The sequence below is a fragment of the Oncorhynchus clarkii genome, chromosome 19 (genome assembly GCF_045791955.1).
Source record: "Oncorhynchus clarkii lewisi isolate Uvic-CL-2024 chromosome 19, UVic_Ocla_1.0, whole genome shotgun sequence".
Lineage (NCBI taxonomy): Eukaryota > Metazoa > Chordata > Actinopteri > Salmoniformes > Salmonidae > Oncorhynchus > Oncorhynchus clarkii.
In genome coordinates, this window is record NC_092165.1 from 7,203,099 (window position 1) to 7,221,559 (window position 18,461).

Consider the following 18,461-nt stretch of genomic DNA (forward strand, 5'->3'; position numbering starts at 1 on the left):
ATTTTTTTATGTTTTGGGTGAAAGGTCAGTAGTAAAATGTCAACTCCTGGAACAATATGTCAGTTTCCCACTTGCAATTACGACCTGGAGGGTTAAGTCCAGCCCAGATTTTTATATAAAAACACTAAAGTAGTAGTTTTATTGGGCCCTAATCTATGGATTTCACAACTGGGAAGACATATGCATGTCTTGTGTTCGTCACAGAAAAAAAAAAATGGGACTCAGGATCTCGTCATGGTCTTTCTGTGCATTGAAATAACCATTGATAGAATGCAATTAGCTTATGCCTGCCCATAACATAACCCCACCATGGGATACTGTTTGACAAAACTGCACATTTTAAGTGGACATATTATCCCCAGCACAAGGTGCATTTATGTAATAATTATGCCACACCTGTCAGGTGGATGGATTATCTTGGCAAAGGAGAAATGCTCACTAACATGGATGGAAACAAATGTGTGTTTAATATTTGAGAGAAATACGCTTTTTGTGAGTTCTTTTATTTCAGCTCATGAAACATTTATTTTTGTTCATTGTAGTTCAAAACCACAGAACATAAACACCATGATGTGAACACAGTACACCTACATTTAAACTTGTTAAGGCTTCAAACTTTTCTAATGAATAACGAATTATAGCAAAATAACCAGAATTCATGTTAAATACAAATAACCAACTCAGTCTCAACTAAAATAAAACAAATTTGTAAAAACATTTTTTTACACTTAACTACGTCGTTCTCTCGTAGCATGATTCTTCTAAACAACAAAAGCGGCACCAAATGTTTATAAAACAAAAGCTTTGATACTTTTAATGAATCAATACATAATAACAAGTCCTTCCCAGTCACTGTCAGAATAGATTGGGATCCCTGCCTCATTAACACTAACACGGCTGGGTTTTGAATTCACAGCAAACGGAGATAACTATTCCCCCTCAATAGCTCCTATGACACCCTATCTAAGTGCACTACCTTACAAGGGCCTGCCACTGTTTCTGGTCCAAAGAGGTGCACTATATAGGGAATAGGGTGTCATTGAATATTTTTCCCCCGCCGTCTATCGGTCTTTGTGTACCGTCTTCAGGTGTTTCTTCAGATGGCCAGTCTGTTTGAAGCGCTTGCCACACTCGGAGCAGGTGTAGGGTTTCTCTCCGGTGTGGACCAGTTTGTGGTTCTTCAGATTATTGTAATCCAGAAATCCCTTCCCACAGTACGAGCACCAGTGTCTCTTCTCCCCGTTATGCCACATCAGGTGAACATTCAGCTCCACACGCCTCTTGAACCGCTTCACACAGAGGGAGCAGGCAAATGGTTTCTCTCCAGTGTGAACGCGGATATGAGCCTCCAGGTCACGCTGTGTAATTAAGCGTTTGTCACAGATTGGGCAGACGAACGGACGCACGCCGCTGTGGACCACCTGCTCATGCTTAGTCAGGCCGAAGCGGTAGACAAAGGTCTTGCTGCACTGCGGACACTGGTGGCCCCGCTGATCACCATGGACGCGGGCGTGGCGGTTGAGGCCCTTGAGGTCGGGGAAGTCCTTGCCGCAGGCAGAGCAGGCGAACGGGCGCTTCCCTGAGTGGAGGGAGGCGTGACTCTCTAAAGCAGCGGCGCTGCTCAGGACACGACCGCAGTCTGCACACTGGTTCTTGGCGAGACGTTTCCGTGGAGCCTGGGGAGACTGTTGGAGCTGTAACGGTCCCGGTGGTGACCACATCGGTTGTGATTGGCGGTATCGGCGCGCCTGCTGGAAAGTCCGTGGGGACTTTTTGAAGTTAGAGCGAGGGCTGCCGGTGACAATGAAGGGGATAGGTTGAGGGGTGGAGGGAGACCGTTTCAAATTTAAAGTCGCCACGGCCGCAGAACGAGGTCTTCCGCGACGAGGGGTGGTGGAAGTGACCTTGAAGGAGTGAGGCTGTGGGTTAGGAGGGGTGGCAGGAGGAGGGTTTGTGTTGTCCCCTGTAACCTGGCGAGGGCTGGTGCGGCGTGGGCTGGAGACAGCTTGTGGGCTGGGTCTGTATGACCGGCGGCGCTGTGGGTTGGAAGGCAGAAACTGTGTCTGTGTGACCAAGCCTCTTAGCTCTGACCTCAGACCTCTCTGTGAGGCCTTGGTGACCTTTGACCTACTCCTCTTAGCCTGGGCTAGCGCCAATAGTCTCTGAGCCTGCACCCAGGTCATGCTTCTCTTCTTGGATTTGGACACACCTCCAACAATAGGTGACTGTCTAGTCGGAGAGGTCACATCAGTGTTAGCTCCTCCCTCTTCCTCACTGATGATGTGGTTACTACTTCCTTGTCCACTAGACTTGTCGTCAGCCGTCTCACCATTAGCTGTGTCCTCTACTACATCCTGGTCAACGTGTGATTCCCTGGACTTTTCTTCTCCGTCCTCCATCACCTTTGAGTAGTCGTGGTCTAGAGGGGTGGTTCTCTCTCCTCTGGGTTTCTTAGCAACCACTGGAGAAGGCATGCTGTCCTGGGGGCGGGGCCTTAAGCGGAGGCGGAGACCGGAGAGGAGCGCTTCACGTTGACTTGACTTTTGCTTGCCGCCTACCTGGACAACAATCTCCTCCTTATTCTCGCTGGCGGGGGTCGTCTCCGTAGCAACAGACCTGGTCATCACAGCTTCCGTAGATGTGGCAGGGAGGGGGGAAAGCCTCTCCCCCTCATCTTCCTGCCCCTCTTTTTCCTCCTCCTTGTCTTTCTCCACCCTCGGTGGAGCACATACTCGGGGTACTACTGACAACTGAGCTAAAAACTGTGTCTTAGACATCTGACAGCAGCCAGAGGGTGTAGTTCCAGCAGGGGCTGACAGCTGTAGAGGGGTTTCATAAGATGTCTCTGGGACAGAAGGTGACTTTGGTCCAGGCACGGTGGAGGAGTGTTGCACATGCTCAGTGACCAACAACACCTGCTTCTCAGGAGGGCCGGCAGGTTCTGTCAACTCAGTAGGAGATGGAGCGGACTGGACAGGCGTTGGCGGAGTTGCCGTGGCAAGACCCGACTTCTCCAAAACTGTAGGCGGTTGTGTCTGTGTTGGTGGTGTGGCCGTTGGTCCATCAGGTACAGCTGTAGGCCTAGCTGGTTGTGTTGAGGGCACTGCTATTGGACGAGCTACAGGTAGAACGTCTGTGTGGGACTGTGCTGGTGATGGTCGAGGAGATGGGGATGGACGAGGGGGTACGGGGCTGGGCTGTGTATTCTGAAGAGGGGTTCTGGGTAACCCGGAGATGACAGGTGGCGGGCGCTCTGACGATGCTGCTGTCGACTTCACCGCTACAGTCGACTGGACCGCTGTGGTCGTTTGGACAGTTTCTTTTGACAGAGTAGTTACCGTGGACTGGGCCATTACAGTAGACAGGACAGTTGTTGTAGACTGGATAGTGGCTGCTGATTGAGGAGATGCTGTCTGGTGTAATGTTGGAGACTCTGCTGTTGGTATTACAAGTGACTGCTGTTCTGCTCCAGGGGCCTGGCCTGCACTGGTGACTTCTCTGGTCCTGGGCTGGGATGGGCTGAGAGCCTGGGGGGTCTCCTGGGTGTCTGGGTCTCTCTGGAGGGGGGCCTCTGCTGAGGTAGGCTGGGTGGTAGGAGGCCTTTCCTGGGTGTAACGGTTGACCAGGGCCCTGACGGCTCCAGGTGGGACCAGGGCTACAGAGGGAGAGAGATTGACAGGATAGAGAAAGGTAGAAGGGAAAGTTGAAAGGGAGAAACAGAAAGAAAAAAAGACAGAATAACAGTGGAGAGATTATTAGAGCCTGGTTCTCATCCCAATACTGTTTAATACATTGTAATAAGATGTGTGATTCAGAAGCAGGTCTCCCTAGTTCCTACCTCTGCCTGGTAACTCTCTGAGAGGTTGTCTGCGGACCAGAGTCGGGAGATCTCCCCCCTCCTTCTTCAGCAGTATGTACCCGGGGGAGTAGTCATCAGAATAGTCTGCCTCCTGGGGGGGGGGGGGGGACAATGCCAACAACAACAGGCTATATTAGTGTCAACATAAACTCTGACAAAGGCTGTTAGGCTCATGTACGTAAGTTTAAATAAAAATAAGAAGATTCCAGTAAGTGCAGTGTACAGGTGTTTCCTTTTCTCTGGGGTCAACAACAATAGGTTGAGCAGAGGGGTGGATGAAAACCGATCGGTCCGTGCTATCCGGGATCTTTAGGACTTCCCTACCCCATTGAAGTTGAAATGTAAAATGGTTAGGTAGGGGTTTAGGACAGGGACGTCGCAACGATCCTTGATAGCACTGACCCAAACAGATCGGGGACTCAGGCTAGGTGGGGACTGTCTTACCCAGTCCACCTCCTGTTTGATCAGCACTAAGGCAGTCTGTGGGTTGCCCTCCTCGTCGTAGGCCCCCCGGTGCACCTCCGTCCCCTGGTTCTCCTCCCGCCGGTGCTGCACCCCAGCCCGAGGCAAAGCATGCGCTGTCAGGACTGGAAATACCAGATCAGGGGAGAGAGAGTGGTTAGGACATACGCCTGACATAACATCATGTGTTGCAACACACCGTACCGATAGACCACACCTCTCAAACCCCAATTTTCTTCTGTGATATATTGTAATATGTAGACTTTTGAAAAAAATCCTACAACTGTTAGCTAAAGATCTAAGCCCATAATCATAAGCCTAATGGGTCTACTGCTACTACAATCAATACTACCGCTGCTATGGCTGCCGCTGCTACGGCTGCCGCTGCTACGGCTGCCGCTGCTACGGCTACCGCTGCTACGGCTACCGCTGCTACGGCTGCCGCTGCTACGTGAAAGTGGCATGCACATCTGTCCAGTAGTTTATGAATATATATTGATGAGAATGAGAAACTTAAAGGATGCTTTGACTTGAGACACATTCATATTCATCTGTGGGTGTTCAAGGAGCCATTGAAACTAGAAGTCCAAAAAAAGTGACAACGAAATTAAGGTAAAATATATATATTTATTTTTTGTTTGCCCCTACCCTCTGAACAATCCAACGTTGGGTTGAGGTGACTAGGTCACATGGTCAAGGACTAATTTAATTTAAAGTGATTTTGTATATGAATATCTTTACACACACTGAACAAAAATATAAAACGCCACATGCAACAATTTCAACGATTTAGGTGAGTTACAGTTTATAAGGAAATCAGTCAGTTGAAATAAATTAATCTATGGATTTCACATGACTTGACAGGGTTGCAGCCATGGTGGGCCTGGTAGGGTGGTGGGCCTGGTAGGGTGTAGGCCCACCCACTTGGGAGCCAGGCCCAGCAAATCAGAATTAGTTTTCCCCCACAAAAGGGCTTTATTACAGACATGAAACGGAGGAGTATTTCTCAGCTGTCCGGGTAGCTGGTCTCACACAATCCCACAGGTGAAGAAGCTGGATGTGGAGGTCCTGGGCTGGCATGGTTACACGTGGTCTTCAGTTGGACATACTGCCAACTTTTCTAAAACAATGTTGGAGGCGGCTTATGGTAGAGAAATTAACATTCAATTCTCTGGCAACAGCTCAGGTGGACATTCCTGCAGTCAGCATGCCAATTGCACACTCCTTCAAAACCTGAGACACCTGTGGCATTGTGACAAAACTGCACATTTTAGAGTGGCCTTTGTCCCCAGCACAAGGTGCACCTGTATAATCATTTTCTTGATATGCCACACCTCTCAGGTGGATGGATTGTCTTGGCAAATGAGAAATGCTCACTAACAGGGATGTAAAACCCAGTTTATGCACAACATTTGAGAATAATACTATTTTTGTGTGTATTGGAACATTTCTGGGATCTTTTATTTCAGCTCATGTGAATCACATTTCAGAAGTTATAAGCAGATAAATAAATACACAAGATTAATTTTGATTTACCAAAAAGTTGTTCCAATGTCTACCTGGGTTACTGACAGGGGAAGTAGCAACTCGTAAGCAAGGCCCAGGATGTGATATGCGTCGGTCAATAGGTTGTACCGACTAAGAATACGGTAGCAACACACTGGACAGTCCTTGCCAGATGAACAGCTCTTGTTCACCATCTCCACCTCGTCTTCATTTCCTTCAGGCCCATGATCCTGCATAGTCCTGGTTGTGTATTCTTCAAATCCCCATTGTTTTAACCTAGTCCACTGTTCTGCCAGACTCATGAGCTCACTCTGTAAATTGGCCACTGTTGCTCTGCTGTCAGATTTGATCAAAAATGTGCTTAGTTCTTGAAGTACTGTCTGTGGAAGGCCACTGGATGTTAGCTGACTAAAGTTTAGGGTCCAGAAGAGCCATGTCGGGATACAAAGTGCCATTACTCAGAAATAGCTGATGGATGCCATCTATAACTGTATCCAGTATTTGATTATGTACACCAATCCTGTATGCGCTCTTTGCCCCAGTAAATGTCTCATTGTGCCATCTATAACTGTATCCAGTATTTGATTATGTACACCAATCCTGTATGCGCTCTTTGCCCCAGTAAATGTCTCATTGTGCCATCTATAACTGTATCCAGTATTTGATTATGTACACCAATCCTGTATGCGCTCTTTGCCCCAGTAAATGTCTCATTGTGCCATCTCTCCGAGCATGGTTTTCTTCTTTCGAGCCCTTTTCGTTGGCAGAGTGGGCTCCAGCTCTGTTTTCTCAACCCATTCCTGCAACTTCCTGTTGGCCCACTGAACAACGGTGTCTGCAGCTGCCTTGACTTTTTCTAAATGTCTAGCCATTCCTTTCAGCTACTCCTCTGTAGACACAACCATACGGTGCGCAGACAGAATGTCCATTCCACTTGTTTGAAGATATTCTGACACTGGTGAGGGGACCTGAAATATTCTGAGGAATATCTGAGCTGTAAGTATTGTTTCATACTTCAGCAACCCCTCAAAGTCTCCCTGTGCCTTGACCCTGGAAGTAGTGTTTCATACTTCAGCAACCCCTCAAAGTCTCCCTGTGCCTTGACCCTGGAAGTAGTGTTTCATACTTCAGCAACCCCTCAAAGTATCCCTGTGCCTTGACCCTGGAAGTAGTGTTTCATACTTCAGCAACCCCTCAAAGTATCCCCGTGCCTTGACCCTGGAAGTAGTGTTGATGTTTTCTGATCTTGCATGGTGAGAAGGACATCAACATACAGACCCTCATCTGGATTTCCAAAAGCTCCAGAGACCTTCTTTAAGGCACTGTATTTAGCCCACCCGCGTGTCTCTCCAATTGGAGCAAGACGTCTGTCTTGGGTCCTTGCTCTGCTTCTCCCAAATGTTCATCCTCTGGTAGGATTCACGGAAGAACACAGCTATGTTGTTAATGAGAGAAACCTGACCCACTGGCCAAGACACTTTCTGTTGTGTCTGTCAAAACCAGGTTCAAAATGTGTGCACAGCACCACACATGCACTTCATTGTTGGACTTTGCAGAGCCGGGCAGAGAAGCCTTTATACTGACCTTACTGGAGGCTCCATCAGTGGAATTGCCAAGGCACTTGCTGATGTCAAGCTTCATGTTTTCCAGTACTTCACTCCGTACCTGGAGGAAGTATTGTCCAGTGGATGCCTCACATTTCACCACAGCCACAAGCCTCTCATGGATGATGTGTGTTACATATCTGACTATGACAGAGCATTGATCTTGTGTTGTAATGTCCTGCGTAGTGTCAACCTGGGCTGAAAACACACCAGCTTCCTGGGTTTCAGTTGCTATGGTGGCCTGCGTTGTGCGTTGGATGGTGGTAATGACGTTATCAACGGTAGTCTTGGATAGAGTGATTAGAGAGCCTCTGTCCCCAGACTCATGCTTTTCTTATCCCTGTTGTCTTCGGTCTTACGCTTCAGCTGCAAAACCCTGACTAACAGTTGAACTGGTATCACTATCACTGGGCTGCTCTCTCTCTCTCTCCTCTCTGCTGCCAGTGCCTTCAGGCTAACTAGGCTGAGATGATTGACTGGTAACGGCGCCAAATGAATAATGTGTTATTTTTAAATATTTGGCTTCATCAGCCTAAAGGGACTTCAACCACTTCTCTCTCCGCTTTTCAGCACCTTTACATTTTTTCTCTGTTTGTCCATCTTGCTCCACTGCACTATGTATTCAAATGTCACCACTTAACAGAGATGGGAAAGGGGCGGGGCCCAGGTAAAGATAGAATGGACTGGACCAAAAGTAATTGGCTGGGAGAGAGAAGCTGACAGATGTAATACCCAACCGCAGTGCCAGTGGGCTGGTAGCCCACTCGCCTGGGCCAATCAGACACACAGCACTTTGTTACTTTTATTTAAGTAGGGGCTGGGGTTATTTATATTCTACGTTGCATCGGCCCCAACTGTCAAGCGGACCCACTGGGAAAACTCCTGGTGCTCCAGATGGCCAGTCCATCATTGACACCTCCACTGTGGGACTCTCTAGGATCTCACTAGCTGGTGCAAGGCTCTGCACTCCTCCTTGCTTGTTCTGCCCACTCTGATTCATTTGCTCCCATTTGGAAATGACAGGCTCTGGTCTATTTTTTATTATAATGTTAGCCAAGACCAACAAGACCAAAACGGACTATACAGCTGCAAGCAGTGAGTAGAGTTCCAAACGGACAGAACTAAACAAGTTAAACGTCTGACCTGTGATACAATGTTTTCCACACACACAGCTATGTGTAGCCTACTTGGACACCGCGTCCCCCCACAACGACCAGCCTGAAGCCACAGGGCTCTCTCACAAACTCCATGTCCCTATGTGAGAGCATTGGGAAAATGAAAGGGAAGCAAAAGGGAGTCTGTTGCGCAACTGAAATGTGTCTTCCGCATTTAACCCAACCCCTCTGAATCAGCGGTGCAGCCTTAAATCGACATCAACCGCGCCTTGGCAAAGGGGTATACATTTCGGTTCCTGGTCCAACGCTCTTAGTCGCCCCATGTGAACTGTACAGCGACATTTCGGTTCCTGGCCCAACGCTAGGCTACATGCCGCTCCTTGTGAACTGTAGGTCGGGATTTTTGACCTGGCTACATGTACATCGAACAACGCAGCAGTGATCAGTAGGGACGAATGTCGGGTTCCACCCATTTGTGGTCGAGGGGAATTCCTTATTATTACGTGATTATCGACTTGGTGTCGCCTCCCCCTGTACCGCCCGTTGCTTCTCGCCACTGTCCAGGCCAAGCAGCCCACATCATCTGAAGTGTCTGGCTAGTTTCGCCTCCAACTTCTCCATACACTGACTTGGCTTCATTTCCGCTTGTAACATACACCTGACATGTTGAGTTCTCCAGGGAAGCTATCAGCCTGATGTAGAGTTTACTGGTTACGTTCCAAAAAAGGTGTATACAAATTAAACGTATACATTAAGCAGTTTGAGGAAATATTCTCAGCGTTGAGCCTTCATGCTCAGTTAAATATCTAGGCTATTAGGATGTTTGTTAATTTGAAGTTAGCTTTGCTTAACTAGTCCAGGAGCGTACTCATTCCGCCGATTCTGTTGCAAAATGTTTCGGAAACAAACGGGGCGGGAACTACCTGAATTTGTCAAATAGAAACTCGTTTGTTGTAAAACCATGATAAATTGTGTGGCGGAATGAATACACCCGTTTTCTACTCACCGCATTGAACGCCAATGTCACGTTTGCCGATACGTGATGTTCTTTGACTCGGTCCAGGCTCTGCGGTTTGGCGTTCACTTTCACCCGTCGATTTCTTCACATTTTCGAGGGATCGAAGCCTCGTTTTGAGGTCCTCGTTCTCTTCTTTTATTCTAGATATTTCGGCTCGCAGTTCCTCAATAGTTTTTTCAAAAAGTTTCGTTGTCTCGGTGACTGCAGTATTCAATACACTCTCCATAACAAAGGCGAACTGGGTTTGAAAACATTCTTTCGACATGTTGGCGGCAACCAGCTTCACTCCACACTTTCGATTATTATTTCCAATGTAATGTACAGGATTGATCAGAATTGGCGGCCTATGTCTGTGACATCATGGTTTCTCTTTCCACTGTGGACCACTGAGGTATGATATTAAATGGAGACTGAGTGCAAGATGGCCGACCGCTGTTTTAGGTAATCTACCCACGTTCGCATACGCCGACTCATGGACGGTCCATATCCGGGTTGTCCGTTTGCATCCGGTTTATACAGACCATGCGCACTAGCACTCAGGGGGAGCAGCTCAGATAGCCGTGTTCGAGAGCCACAAAGTAACTGCAAGCTGACTGATCCACAAATCACCTTGCATCATAAATAACGTCTAATTATGGTTTGTAGATTAGTCAGAAAATGTATCCATGATACTCGCAGTTTTGATCCTCTCGAACACGGCCAATATGTTCGTCTGTGAGTGATGGGGAACAAATCTGCCTCAGCGACAAACATTTTAATAATTCAATGGATGTTATGTACAAGAATGCAATGGAACTCTGCGCACAATGCATAGTGTGACGTTATGAGTGGTGGGCGGGATAAACCGCTTCAGTGTAGATTTTTCTGTCAATTTACTGAAGGATCGATCAAGCTTTTCATTGGTGATCATGTAGAAGTTAATGGCGTCGATATATTAGATAAATGTAACAACAATTTAGTCAGAGAAATTATAAACAGGATGTTTACCCCTGCAACAATTTTTAAACGTAATCTTCATTTGGCAGCGTGCGTGGACTATTGTCTCGTTAAAATAGAACTGGGGACTTCAGTGCTTTCAAAATAACAGGTGGGGTTTTTTTTTTTTTCTTTTCATTTTATTGGGAAAATGTTACATCCATTAAAATAAGTTTAATAAAACGTTTCAATATTTTTCTAATCTATTTAGAATATTATTTATCATCCCTGAAAGGTATAAATAGCAATTTGTCAAAGAACTGTCCACAGTATTTGTCAAAATGATTTGTGATATTTGTATATTGTTTGGTTTTGTACAATGTTCGTGTGATGTAATAACTAATACATGTATTACAATGTATACAATAAAAACTGTGTCTGTATCCTAATATATAATCATTTCTGAATTATATATTGAACGTCAATAACAGTAAACGTGTAACACACAAAGCTATTGCTTAAATAAAGGTTGTCTTTTTACTCCAGTAAAGAGCGTTCCGATGTAGATTGTCCCACTATCCAACCCGTTGGTTTGTTTCCGGAAGTTCGACTGTTTTTAATGGATGCTTTTTGTGTTGCCTGTCTAGCTAAGTAGCATGCCAACTACCATAGCCTTACTTTCTCTCATTACATCTGGTATTTATATGTATTAGAATAGCCTCATATACAGCTTATATCTCAAAATGGTAAAACAATTGCAATAGGACAGTTATTGGTGGAGGCAAAAGCGGTTTAGTTACCAGTATCTTTTCTGCTAAGGTTAGCTAATTAGCTAGCTTCATATCATTTTGATAGACTGGATCGTAACACTGACCAACCTGAACAAAAGTAGGTCAACTTTACGGTCTCATAACTGTAGCTAGCTACACGTAGACAGTTTGCCATGATGTCTGAAGCCATCGTAACCTTCCAGTCTCAGCTCTCCGGGGTCATGGAGACGGTCCTAAAGTCAGCCATATACGAGATCACCAGGCTGGTGGAGGATAGTTTCCTGGAAGAGGTGTTCCGGAACCGGGAGCAGGTCGAGTCGCTGAAGAAGCGGCTGCAGTGGTCGGAGAACAGTCGCAAGGAGAGGGATAGAGAGGGAGGCCAGAGGGGGAAGTGTGCGGACTGTGGGAGAGCTGACGTGGAGACAAGCTCTGGAACCTCACAGACAGGTGAGGAGTGAGAGACTTTTAAAGACAATATATCTACTCAACAAAAATATAAACGCAACCTGCAACAATTTCAAAGTTATTGCTGAGTTACAGTAAACATAAGGAAATCCGTTAATTGAAATCAATTCATTAGGCACTAATCTATGGATTTCACACGACTGGGAATACAGATATGCATCTGTTGGTAACAGATATCATTATTAAAAGGTAGGGGCATGGATCAGAAAACCAGTCAGTATCTGGTGTGACCACCATTTGCCTCATGCAGTGCGATACTCCTCCTTCACATAGAGTTAATCAGGCTGTTGATTGTGGCCTGTGGAATGTTGTCCCACTCCTCAGAAAATGGCTGCGCAAATTTTCAGAATATTGGTAGGAAATGGAACACAATGTCGTACACACGCCGATCCAGAGCATCCCAAACATGCTCCATGGGTGGCAGATCTGAGTGTGCAGGTCATGAAAGAACTGGGACATTTTCAGCTTCCAGTAATTGTGTACAGATCCTTGCGACATGGGGCCAAGCATTATCATGCTGAAACATGTGGTGACTGCGGCGGATGAATGGCGCAACTATGGACCTCAGAATCTCATCACGATATCTCTGCATTCAAATTGCCATCGATAAAATGCAATTGTGTTCGTTGTCCGTAGCTTATGCCTGCCAATACCATAACCCCACCACCACCATGGGGCACTCTGTTCACAACGTTGACATCAGCAAAACGCTCGCCCACACAACGACATGCACGCTGTCTGTCATCTGCCCAGTACAGTTGAAAGAGTATGATTCTCCAGTGTGCCAGTGGCCATCGAATGGGAGCATTTGCCCACTGAAGTTTGTTACGATGCCGAACTGCAGTCAGGTCAAGACCCTGGTGAGGACGACGAGCACGCAGATGAGATTCCCTGAGATGGTTTCTGACAATTTGTTCAGAAATTCTTCGATTGTGCATACCCACAGTTTCATCAGCTGTCAGAGTGCCTGGTCTGTGGTTGTGAGGCTGGTTGGACGTACTGCCAAATAAAATAAAAAAATGGCATATGGTAGAGAAATTAACATTACATTTATCTGGCGACAGCTCTGGTGGACATTCCTGGCATGCCAATCTGTGGCACTGTGTGACAAAACTCCAGATTTTAGTGGCCTTTTATTGTCCCCAACACAATGTGCACTTATGTAATGATCATGCTGTTTAATCAGCTTCTTGATATGCCGCACCTGTCAGGTGGAAATGCTCACTATCAGCGACCGTTTTGTAAGTATGGAATATCACCTGGTTATAGAAGGATCAGGTGTTCCTAATGTTTTTGTACTTTCAGTGTATATATGAAGGAGTCACTAGTGGGGCTGCTGTAGTGTTTAGCATCCATAATTTGGTGATCACTGACCAGACAGTTGATTTGGTGGTGGCATCTTAATAAACATGTTTCCTTTCCTTTATCTGATGTGAGGAGACTCCATTATTCACACTGTTTCTTTCCTTTCCTTTTACTACTTCTTCTTCGTGTGTTTTTCCGGCAGACTAGATTGCTGCCGGTCGGAGTGCAGATTGCAGATTTTGATCACAAAAAAAAAGGGAAACGAGGAAGGGGAATATCTTACATTGCACCACCATCTAACCCTGCACCTATACACTATCTTCAGAAACCCACCACCCCATCCCACTACTTTGGCCCTAAAAGATCCTACACCTGGCTGTCGGCCTGGGAGGATGGGGGGGTGGTATCCTTGGGCTATCCTCTACTCTTTTCACTGCCTCAGCATAGGAAACATTTTGTCCCTTTTGAACTCTGGCAATCTCAACCCGTCTCTCTCACAGGGCACTTGGGATCCCCAGCTGCATGGGTGTCCCCAGAGTTGACACAGTGTTTCTCTATCCCTTTGTTACACTGTCTGACTACACCCTCCAGCACACTTCTGAGATTGTGGACGGTCCCTTCTACACACTGCTGCAATATCCAAATCCTTGACACCTGAAGCACCATAGCATGTTCGGAACATGGGCCCTTACAGAATATCAAATATAACCTAACCTGACCTTTATCAGGTAGAAACTCTGTTTCACCATTGCCATCGGGTCTACAACTCACCAAACGGCGGGGCGTCACAAATACTAGGAGTATTCCTTTTCATCTGATCCACCTCTACTGGTCACTCCTTTGAGTGGTGTCCTGCTCCAGAGAGCAAAGCACAACACAAGTTGAAACGTGTGATGTGCAGCGCCCCCTGCCTTTGGGCGGAGGAAGCACAAAACTCAAAACATTTCAACTTCTCGGATCTGTCACAGATGTAACCGCTCCCAGTTTGTCCTTTACCCAACCTGACACAACGCACGGGTCGGCCGCTCCTACCGGTCCAAAATCATCTCTGAATGTCTACCACACCTGTAGACACAGGTACTTCACCCTGGTCTGGCTCAACTTCAGAGTGCCTACTTCTGGCTCAACTTCAGAGCGCCTACTTCACCCTGGTCTGGCTCAACTTCAGAGCGCCTACTTCACCCTGGTCTGGCTCAACTTTAGAGCGCCTACTTCACCCTGGTCTGGCTCAACTTCAGAGCACTACTTCACCCTGGTCTGGCTCAACTTCAGAGCACCTACGTCACCCTGGTCTGGCTCAACTTCAGAGCACCTACTTCACCCTGGTCTGGCTCAACTTCAGAGCACTACTTCACCCTGGTCTGGCTCAACTTCAGAGCACTACTTCACCCTGGTCTGGCTCAACTTCAGAGCGCCTACGTCACCCTGGTCTGGCTCAACTTCAGAGCGCCTACTTCACCCTGGTCTGGCTCAACTTCAGAGCGCCTACGTCACCCTGGTCTGGCTCAACTTCAGAGCGCCTACGTCACCCTGGTCTGGCTCAACTTCAGAGCACTACTTCACCCTGGTCTGGCTCAACTTCAGAGCGCCTACTTCACCCTGGTCTGGCTCAACTTCAGAGCACTACTTCACCCTGGTCTGGCTCAACTTCAGAGCGCCTACTTCACACTGGTCTGGCTCAACTTCAGAGCGCTCACTACTGCTGACTGACTCATGGTTCTCAAAAGAACAAGTACATTTATAGGTACTTTTACTTGGTTTCTATTCTGGAGACATTTTTACACTTACCCGTCATCGCACTCTGATCTGCTCAGTCTGTTGTTTCAATCTAGGCCCGTTCCTTTTACTTGAAATGAAATGTTCTCTTTGTTTACCTGTGGCCAGGTGTGGAGAGGGGGTGTGGCCTGAAGCAGGAGAAGGTATCAGGGGAGGAGTGGAGCAGCTGTGGGGGCGTGGCCGGGGAAACAACCTTCCATGACCTGGAGGAGGCTGAGGCCACCAGCCCTAGGAAAATCTCTGAGGTAAGTAGGGGACTGAATAAACACCAGTGTTATAGAACCTTCAGATAAAAATGTACTGTGCAGAACAGATTAGAACTGATTGTCAGGAAGAATAGGGGACCATCATGTCAGCTCTGTTCAGTCACTGTCAGTTTATCCATCATTTAGTCAGAATCGACTCATTCATTTCCTCTTCCAGTCCACAGAGGTCGGAGGTCAGAAGCTGGACAGTCTGCTGAAAGAGGAGCCTCTCCACAACACTGAGCTACGGGAGAGATGGGAGTTCTGCTTGGATGGTCAGTTGAGGAGTTTACAACAAACATAACAGAAAATAGCCAACCTTTATGATGATGAGAATGATAAGGAGAGTAGCTTCTAATACGTTGTCATTGGTATTTTATCAAGGCAACTTGAAACTTTTAAGTTCAAATTGAGTGTTAGTTACTCTACTACAATTTCTACTATTGCCAATGCATCATGTCTCCTGTGTTCTTCAGGGGCCGACGGTTCGGACGTCTCGGGGCCCAGTAAGAGTTTCAGTGACCAAGCACTGCAGCAGTGCCAGGCTGACTGGGGATCTGTTCTAGACCAGGGGCCTAAACCTCCGGGCCCCGAGGGAGACGCAGGGGATCCCACCGACCCTCTCTACCGCCCTCGTTACAGCATGAAAGAACTGGTGGGCGGCTTTGAAAAGTCTGGTTGCGACGGAAGTGGTGGTGGCGGCCATCTTGCAGACATAGAAGGACTGGATAGGTTTCCTGGTTCTCCGTCTCGTCTGGGGGCGATGAGCTACGGAGCTCTGGGTCACTACCAGGTGGACCTGGGAGGGTCTGAGGGGGGAGACCATCACCATCGCTCCCACATGCCTGACCCCCATCAGAGCCAGAGGGAGCAGGTGGGGTCGCCAACGCCATCCCCCCAACCAGAGGTGGGAGAACGGAACTGCCTGTTGATAAACGAGGAGGGGTACCTGCAGGACTCCAGCGTCTTGTACCCTGAACACGGTGTCCCAGAGTCAGGTAGTAGAGCCGGCCACAGGGGGCTAACCTCCATCCACTCTGGAAGCTCAGCCCACAACAACAACACAGAGAGCCTGTATGATGCCGCTGACGACTTTGGACACTCTTTAAACCTCAGAGATCGTTCACAAGAGCAGGTAACAGGAAGAGTGAGAGGAGGGGGGAGGTGTCACGCCTGCAATCAATGCACCAAGACCTTCCCAGACTCCGTTTCTCTCAAGGCCCACAAGCAGAAACACGAAATGGGTAGAGGGTTGAGCACAGAGTCAGGGTCTGGACCTCAATACTCGCGCACCCAGTGCGTTAAGACCTTCACCCAGGCCTGCAACCTCAAGGTCCACCAGCGGGTCCACCAGGCAGAGGGACTTCACCTCTGCAGCCAATGCGGCAAGGGCTTCACCTCCTTCTCCGACCTGAAGAGGCACAAGTGCAGCCAGACCACAGACAAGCCCTACTGCTGCTCCATCTGTGGGAACAAGTTCAATCGGCTCTGGAACCTCAAGCTGCATCAGCGCATTCACACACAGGAGAAACCTCACCGCTGCACTATGTGTGACAAGCGCTTCACACGGGCAGACAATTTGAAGGTGCACCAGCGTATCCACACTGGGGAGAGACCGTACTGCTGCGCTGTATGTGGACTCCGCTTCAAACAACTGGACCATCTGAAGTCACACCAGCGCAAACACAGGCCGGATCTCCTGAAATGAATTTGTTTAAAAAAATATATACAGTACCAATCAAAAGTTTGGACACGCCTACTCATTCAAGGGTTTTATTTATTTGTACTATTTTCTACATTGTAGAATTATAGTGAAGACATCAAAACTATGAAATAACACATATGGAAGCTTCAACTGAAATGCTTTTCCAGCAGTCTTGAATGAGATCCCACATATGCTGAGCACTTGTTGGCTGTTTTTCCTTCACTCTGCGGTCCAACTCATCCCAAACCGTTTCAATTGCGTTGACGTCAGGTGATTGTGGAGGTAAGGTTATCTGATGCAGCATTCCAACACTTTCCTTCTTGGTCAAATAGCCCTTACGCAGCCTGGAGGTGTGTTGGATCATTATCCTTTTGAAAAACAAATGATAGTCCCACTAAGCGCAAACCAGATGTGATGGCTTATCGCTGCAGAATGCTGTGGTAGCCATGCTGGTTAAGTGTGTCTTGAATTCAAAATAAATCACATACAGTGTCACCAGCAAAGCACCATCACACCACTTTCTTCATGCTTTACGTGGGAACCACTCATGCGGAGATCATCCGTTCACCTACTCTGCGTCTCACGAAGACGGACAGATTTACACCGTTCTAATGTCATTTTTTTGTGTTTCTTGGCCCAAAAGTCTTCTTATTGGTGTCCTTTAGTAGTGGTTTCTTTGCAGCAATTCGACCATGAAGGCCTGATTCACACAGTCTCCTCTGAACAGTTGATGTTGAGATGTGTCTGTTACTTGAACTCTGTGAAGCATTTATTTGGGCTGCGATTTCTGAGGCTGGCAACTCTAATGAACCTATCCTTTGAAGCAGATGTAACTCTGGGTCTTCCTTTCCTGTGGCGGTCCTCATGAGAGACAGTTTTATCATAGGGCTTGATGGTCTTTGCGACTGCACTTGAAGAAACTTTCAAAGTTCTTGAAATGTGCCGAATTGACTGACCTTCATGTCTTAAAGTAATGATGAACGGTCGTTCCTCTTTGCTTATTTGAGCTGTTCTTGCCATACTATGGACTTGGTATTTTACCAAATAGGGCTATCTTCTGTATACCCCCCTACCTTGTCACAACACAGCTGATTGGTTCAAATGCATTAAGAAGGAAAGAAATTCCACAAATTCACTTTTAACAAGGCACACCTGTTAATTGAAATGCATTCCAGCTGACTATCCCATGAAGCTGGTTGAGAGAATGCCAATAGTGTGCAAAGCTGTCATCATTGTAAAGGATGGCTAAGTTGAATCTCTAAGGTAACATACCTTTTGATTTGTTTAACACTTTTTTGGTTGCTACATGATTACATATGTGTTTATTCATAGTTTTGATGTCTTCATCATTATTCTAAAATGTAGGCAATAGTAAAAATAAAGAAAAACCCTTGAATGAGAATGTCGTGTCGTTGACTATCATTAAATGTGAAGACTGTATATTATCAAATCAATTCTGTGTCATTTAATTTCACGATTAAACTAAACATGTAACTTTAATTAACTAGGAAGTCGGGGTACCACGGGAACATGTTTAGAGTTTCCATTTCCGGAATATAACTCTTCAGATATTTTCATATCTTATCAAAACAGTTGCTTATTAATTAATTTTGACCTCAGTCTCATTACTGAACGTCGCAAACCTTTGGATTTCTGCACGAACCCTAGCATAGAAACATGAATACGCGATTTACAGTGGGGCAAACAAGTATTTAG

At 46.8% G+C, this 18,461-nt stretch overlaps 2 protein-coding genes across 4 annotated transcripts; one reads left to right on the forward strand and one right to left on the reverse strand.

The window, feature by feature from the left end:
* Window positions 1–6: 6 nt before the first annotated feature.
* Window positions 7–10,040, reverse strand: LOC139374666 (uncharacterized). The gene is made up of 4 exons (XM_071115720.1): window positions 9,553–10,040; window positions 4,304–4,446; window positions 3,839–3,950; window positions 7–3,655 (listed from the first exon to the last, which is right to left on the reverse strand). The coding sequence occupies exons 1-4, from the start codon at window positions 9,827–9,829 to the stop codon at window positions 1,062–1,064; spliced, it is 3,126 nt and encodes a 1,041-aa protein (XP_070971821.1). The 5' UTR covers window positions 9,830–10,040; the 3' UTR covers window positions 7–1,061.
* A 1,033-nt stretch (window positions 10,041–11,073) lies between these two features.
* LOC139374671 (uncharacterized) lies at window positions 11,074–18,147 on the forward strand. 3 transcript variants are annotated; one of them, XM_071115726.1, is made up of 5 exons: window positions 11,074–11,367; window positions 11,453–11,696; window positions 14,904–15,040; window positions 15,219–15,315; window positions 15,517–18,147. In XM_071115726.1, the coding sequence occupies exons 2-5, from the start codon at window positions 11,471–11,473 to the stop codon at window positions 16,746–16,748; spliced, it is 1,692 nt and encodes a 563-aa protein (XP_070971827.1). In that variant the 5' UTR covers window positions 11,074–11,367; window positions 11,453–11,470; the 3' UTR covers window positions 16,749–18,147. The 3 variants fall into 3 exon arrangements, with proteins under 3 accessions (XP_070971827.1, XP_070971828.1, XP_070971826.1); XM_071115727.1 differs by having other exon boundaries at window positions 11,074–11,208; XM_071115725.1 differs by having other exon boundaries at window positions 11,074–11,696.
* The last annotated feature ends 314 nt before the right edge of the window (window positions 18,148–18,461 follow it).